Source organism: Atta cephalotes (assembly GCF_000143395.1).
Source record: "Atta cephalotes unplaced genomic scaffold scaffold00107, whole genome shotgun sequence".
NCBI lineage: Eukaryota > Metazoa > Arthropoda > Insecta > Hymenoptera > Formicidae > Atta > Atta cephalotes.
The window spans coordinates 51,902-58,602 of record NW_012130171.1 but is presented as its reverse complement, the minus strand read 5'-3'; the positions used below and the strand labels follow the sequence as shown (position 1 = coordinate 58,602).

Genomic DNA, 6,701 nt, shown 5'->3' with positions numbered 1-6,701 from the left:
TTTCGGTCGATTGTTCCAGTGAGTATTCTTTCATTTTTCATGTACGGTGTAATTTAAACATTTATTTAGGCATTCTAATCTTTCCTGCCTAGAGCTCGTTGTGGGAATCGAAACATCAACCGGGAATTGACCTGATCCCCGCGAAGACCAACTCCGAGAAAGATTGCTTCGCGATAAATTGTTCGGAATGTCAGGGCCTCTTTGCCAGATGATCGACAATTCTCCCATTGTCGAAGACGTCAAATCATGCAGATATGTATAAAGAGAAAAACGTAGATTCCACAAGACAGGAAGAAGAATAGTAATAAAAGGATAGTCGCAAAAATAAAAATCACGTCCCAAACAATACAACGCGAGAGAGAAAAAACAGTGACAGCAACTAACTAACGTCGCCGCTTTGTACAGAAGATTCATTTCTGCCTTCAGGTATATCGTGACCAGGTACGGTAACGTCAATGAAAAGTGTAGCAACGATCGTGACAGGAGAAAAGGAAAAAGAGAGAAATGTTATACCGCCCGCGGCGGGCACTAAGCGCCATTTGTGTAATTGGACGTCGAAGAAGCAAGGAGGTGATCTCGACGGTGCGAGAACGGTAATGTTACAAGAATTCGAGGAATTCCAAGGCAAATGAGGGTGCATTTTAGGTTCTCTAAGTTTTTTTTTTGGTTTCTTTCCTCTCGGAGATAACAGCTCCGATTATTACGAGATTGATATCTCGCGAGTTTCTATTAAACTATAAGGACAGTGGAGTTTAGAGGGTTACGTCGCGTTACGTTGAGGATAAATTTGAGGATATCGATAGGGTGTCCAGCAGATGTCTCGAATGAAAATTCTCGTCGATTCTCGGCGAACTGTTCTTCGTATCTCGCAGAATTTTGATGCCTTATGCTAATTCCATTGAAATTGCTACCGCGACGATGGAACGACGCGGGGTATCTGATCCTGCTGGAAAGAAAAAGAAGAAAAAAACAGTTACACGTGTTTATCTGGTCGCACTATCTTGACGTATGGTCATTCTTTCGCGCTATTATGCCGCAATTATGGGGAGACTGGTTCTACGACCGACGGTATAAAACCGGAAAGATATACGGATTTGGATACCGGTGTAACGATAGCGCGCGATATATACCGCTTATGCATATCGCACTTATCAACGATCGTTTCTCTCTTCATATTTCTCAGTTGCATCTTCGACATTTTGTAACGATCTTTTTTTTCTACTTTCATGTATCGTTTGATTATGCCAAGATATTGACGGTTGGATCATCGTTTCTATTTCTTTTCGATATTTCTTGAAATCAGCAGTTTCTATCGTTGTCGTTTCTTCTTGAGCGTATATCATTGCTTTGTGTATGTGTGTTGAGTGTATTTGCCAAAAAATCTTTGGATACTATTCGCGATCCGGCATAATCATTGGGAATCAACTCAACGTTCGATATCCTTTCTCAAGGAACAAAATCTTCTCGTTTTTAACACGCCCTACTGAATTTCGATTTGCGTTCGGCCTTACGGGCGTTACACGTATATGCGATACACACAATGAAAGATTCGTGCTTATACAGGTCCGGAATGTTAATCGACAAAATGAGCTAGACGGTGAAAGGGAAGCGGCGAGAGAATAAGAGGAAAAGAGAAAGAAAGAGAGAGAGAGAGAGGGAGAGAGAAAGAGAGAGAGAGGTTCCGAGATGAAGAAAAAAGAAACAAAGGGGAAAGGGAAACGGGTAGGTTGAAAAGACGCGAGAATTAGTGTGCGGCACGGCCGTCCGGGCCGTCGGCGATGCGGAGGAGGTATGGCGTTACCATCGTCGTGGCCGGCGTGGCCCACGGTGGCCCACCGCCAATTTTGGCATATCGTCTAATAACAGAGAAGACTGAAGGAATTCCGGGTATACCCCCCTGAGATATGTACGCGCCTCCTCTCGTGCGCGGAGCCGCCGACAGTCGGCCATAACTGGGCATAACCCACCGTGGCACGGTGCCGGCGGGCACGAGTAGTCCGAGGGCACTGAAACAACCGTCCAGAAATGGACTGGGAAAGAAAATGTGCTATTAATTCACTAAATTACAACTTGGCTACGCGCACGAATTACGGGATAAGGTAAAAAGATTACGCCTTCCATCCGTACCAACAACTCGCGAATACGTTGAATCGTACTCTCGATGAGGACAATATCGCGCGTGACTCGCCATATGTCTCTAGAGAGAATTCAGTGATGAGGAAAGGATGGTCAATAACAACTAGAAAAGTTCGAAGGGAAAAGGTCAAAGATGATCGAGACTCCCCCGAACTTACCAAGATATCCTGCAGTAATTCGTGCTCGTCCAGGAGAATCACCTTGCAATGCAAAAGACGGGGCCTGTTGCTCCTGGTCGGCCTGAGTCCAGGGCATAGCCACTCTACCACCATCGCTTCCCTCCTTCCTTTGCCAAGGATTCAACTTTGTATATACCTGCGCTGGCTCCGTGCGTTTATCCACTCGTACTCGGCGCGTTTGAGTTAACACTCATCCTGAAAACACACGAAACGTTCTGTCGTTCTCAATTCGCTTTAAATTAACAAGTTGCAATGTGCTATTACGAATCGTATATTATAAGGTACCAGCGCAATAAACTGTAGCTCAAATAAAAATGTCAAAAGTGCAGAGATCACGGATTCTGTCCCTCTGCATTCCTTATCAAGGATAGAGACGTTTTACATTGATATTAATATAATATATACAAATAAAAAATTCGATAAAAGACTGACGGACAGGAATGGGGAAGAATTTCCACGAGAAGCTTTCAAGAGAGACTCGCGATCGCGTTTAAGACTCTACGATTTTCCGCGTGGATGTTATTCCAGCGACAGTTGGAGAATATGAAACTGTCATAAATAGCGGTGATCGGTCGGACGGTGTTCACTGTTTACCGTTATACTTTATAGTTACCGCTTGAATGGTGAACGATCTGCAATGAGCATAAGTCTCGGCGTGATAATATGTATCAGACACTCGATCATTCTGATTGCGCGTCAGTAACTTGAAGCCGCGCGTCTTATTGAGGAAGGAGAAATTTGGAAAAAGTAGGTACAGATAAGTAAAATAAATAAAAAAACATCTCGCATTTATATGAAATGTGCTCTCGAGTCTCTCGAGAGGAGGCGGCTCCTATTACGCGGGTAATTGCGGAGGAGTCTCTCGAAACGTATAGCGGTATAGGTGAACCGAACATTCGCCGTTCGAGAATCGAGAGACACGTGGCGTCTCGCAACGAGAGACACGGGCGGGGATTCAAGTACACCTTTTGTCCTCGTGTATATACGAGCCGTCGCTTGAGAAAAATACTCGTACACACAATGTGGCCCAAGTGTGGTGCGAGTGCCATTGAACTCGGTGAGGAGCAGAGACGTACGGGCTTTGCGTAGTCGCGTCGAATGGAACTGGTTTCAAATCCAAGATCTCTCTCGCAATCGCGCTTGATATAAGAGAGATAATAGAAACTGATGAATCCTTTGGCCCAATTAAACGATTAACGAGGACGGCATCGCTGTTTTTTTCTGATAAGAGCAAACAGGAAGGAAGGAAAGAAGGAAGAAGATTTGCCGAATGTTTGGTAAATGTGATCGATGTCTTAGGCCCTTAAAAAAAAAGAAGAAAAAGAAATCGACGTATATTATACTCTCGACACACAGTTGAGTCTATTTTACTTGTGTCTATTTTAATAGACACAAATTAATGTAGATTAACTTTAATCTTGATTTAATCTCGATTTATTTATTATTCTTTTGTAATTTTAAGAAAAAAAATTTTAAGAAAGTTTGTATAACGTATATACGTATTATCGAGATTTAAATTGATCTATATTGGTAGAAATAGACATAAGAAGTAAAAAAAGATAAAGAGTAAGTTAAATCGAGATTATAGTTAATCTATATTAGTAAACACATAGACAGAAATAAGGAAAGATACAAGATAAGTTAAACGAGATTAATTTACATTAGTAAAAATGGACATGAATAATCCAATGATGCATCGGGATTCAGAAGTATATTACACGTTGAATCTTTTTCTCCTTTTTTTTTTTAATAAACATCGGTAAAATATTCATGTAAATATATAAATACGACAAGTAGATGGAGTTTCCCTTTCTTTCTCTTTTTTTCTTCGTTGACTGCCGCAAGCACGTTGACTGTCGCCGTCTAACGATCGGTATATTAGCATAGAAATTCTCGCGACACCCGGGGGTCATTATTTATCTCGTAGATATTCCGGCGATGTGGAATGCTCTTGTAGATGAAAAATATAGTTAGATGTTTTATTTTTCACTTGACTCATCTTCCCTTTCACATACAATCCGGCATTCCGACGACATCGTCTAATTAGCGTGTGATTTGCATCGAGTGTAAAAACACGCGTGACTCTTTCACTGAAAAAGTATTTTCTGACACGTACTTCCGGTCTCGCAATTGAAAAGAGAATGACGCGAGAAACAGCGATGGCTAACAATAACAATCCTTTTTTTATTGAAATTATTATAAAAAATAAATAATTGTCGAATCAATAATTTTATAGCACAATGAGCTTTGAAAAATTTTCATATTATATTAATGATTCAACATTTATATAATAATAATACTAATAATAATAATAATAATAAATTATTACTTATATATAAAATTTGTTTTTTAGTTGGGTAACTGTAAGGACAACATGAAGAAGATGACAAAATAATTACAATTCTCATTCCATTGCATTTCTATTCCGTTTTTCTTGTTATTCGACATTCCTCGATATTATTTCCATTAAAACTTGATTAATGTAAGCAACAGATAAATAAATGTATTCTCTTTATAAAATTCGAATTTAACAAATCAGGTTTCCTATAAATAAAACGTTATATTATTTAATTTCGCAATTTATAAAATTTTATAAAAATCATTTATAAAATTAAAAATCTTTCGGTTTTATTGAAAACTGTATCAATGCGATACATCGGAATTAAAAAATGTTTTCGTTTAGGCAAAAGTACTTCCACTTCTCTTCATTCATACACATTGCTATGAAACGTCTCGTGTAAAAATAAAGATGCGATTAAAATATCACAAATGAAGGAAAATAAATAAAAAAAATATTAGATATCCAAGAATTGCAAAGTACGCACCTCCGTACGTTGCGATTTACGTTCAGAATTGTCGTGATGTTTGGCTTAGTGGAATCGGTCGGCACTTCCGGCACTTTTCGACACTCACAGCATTTCCGGTACCAGCGAGAACCTTGGGATCGTGACGCGAATTTTCTTTATTGTATACTTATATCTCGTGGAACGTACCGAGCGGCATGTGCATGCAGAGAATGCGCATAAGAAAGAAAGAAAGAAAGAAAGAAAGAAAGAAAGAAAGAAAGAAAGAAAGGAAGGAAGGAAGGAAGGAAAGAAGGAAGAGGAAAAAGAAGGAAAGGAGCGGCGTCTTTTCTTTATAAACGTACACTTGCGTTTCACTGGATGTGCGCACATATAAAATACGTACAAAGCGTTCGGTACTGTTCGGTACGGACTACGTCCGTCGAGTCAACTCAAGCAGAGTCAAGTCGTCGTCATTCGCTATCGCGCGTGTGCGATTGGAGCATGATCGTAGATACTTTTATCGGCGATCGGCGATCATCGATCTCGCGCGTCTCTTGAAGGCGCGGTATCGGGAACTGGGAAATCGTACGCGATCCGCGCCGATCGTGACGTTCGCGACGGAGGAAGACTCGCGAGTCGCGATTGATAGTTCCGCGTATTTCAACCAACTACGAAGTCGCATCGCGTTGCGCGATGGACGCGAGAGACTTTTCAAGTTGTTCGGCGCGGCGCGCAGCGACGCGGCCGATGCGAGCCGAAAAGACGTCGTCGGAAGTCGGGAGTGGTCGTGACTATTGGGAGGGGCTGGAGGGAATGAGATGAGGTGGGCGAGGCGGCCAATGGTTCGCCAGGTTTGCCTTCGCTTCGCGATCTGCTTCGCTCCACAATGTGGAGTGAGGAGAGGGAAACAGAGGGAAAGAAAGGATTAAAGAACGGAAAGTAAGGAGACAAAGAAGAATGGGTGCGGGAAGCAAGGCAACGAACCTTACGAACCTCGTCGACGCCTCCATCTGTCTGACAATAAGTCAGACCAATTGTATAGTACAAAATTACCGATAATGCAGGTCGCGCCATCCGATCCATCTCTATCGTCGATAATTGCGAAAAATTCAAAAATCATACGATTCCAACGCGCCACGCTAATCAATTTCACGTTTCTCAGTGATTGATTTTATAATCAATTTATTATAATCAATTATTATTAATTGTCCTTTGTTGCGACAAAATTGTTTTATTTGAATCTTAAGCAAAGAACAACATGTGTTAAAATAATCGAGAATACTGGAGAATCTAATTAAATGATTTTCTAATCGAGAACTTTTAATAGGATTGTTTCATTCCAAAAATTGTAGATTTTAGCGAAGAATTTGAAATAATTGACCAACAAATAATAAACATTCGATACCTTTAGATAATACCTTAGATAGCATCTACGATTGAATCGCGCTTATCGCAAGTATATATTAGTTGCATTTGCCTAAGCACTTCGAAGAAGCGAGCTGATACTGAGAATCCTACTATACTAGGAATTAACCCAAGGCAAAGCTGTACAGTGACGTCATTAATCATTCCCCGAGCGATGTTTTCTCTCTCTCTCTCT

The 6,701-nt window shown here is 40.7% G+C and overlaps 1 protein-coding gene across 1 annotated transcript in view; it reads right to left on the bottom strand.

Annotated features, from left to right (window-relative positions):
* The window catches only part of LOC105625100 (band 4.1-like protein 4A), an 11,448-nt gene extending 9,040 nt beyond the window's left edge, over nucleotides 1-2,408 (bottom strand). Inside the window, exon 1 of the mRNA XM_012206441.1 lies at nucleotides 2,295-2,408. Within this exon, the coding sequence (XP_012061831.1) occupies nucleotides 2,295-2,408 (114 nt within the window). The remainder of the gene's footprint in view (nucleotides 1-2,294) is intronic.
* Nucleotides 2,409-6,701: the final 4,293 nt, after the last annotated feature.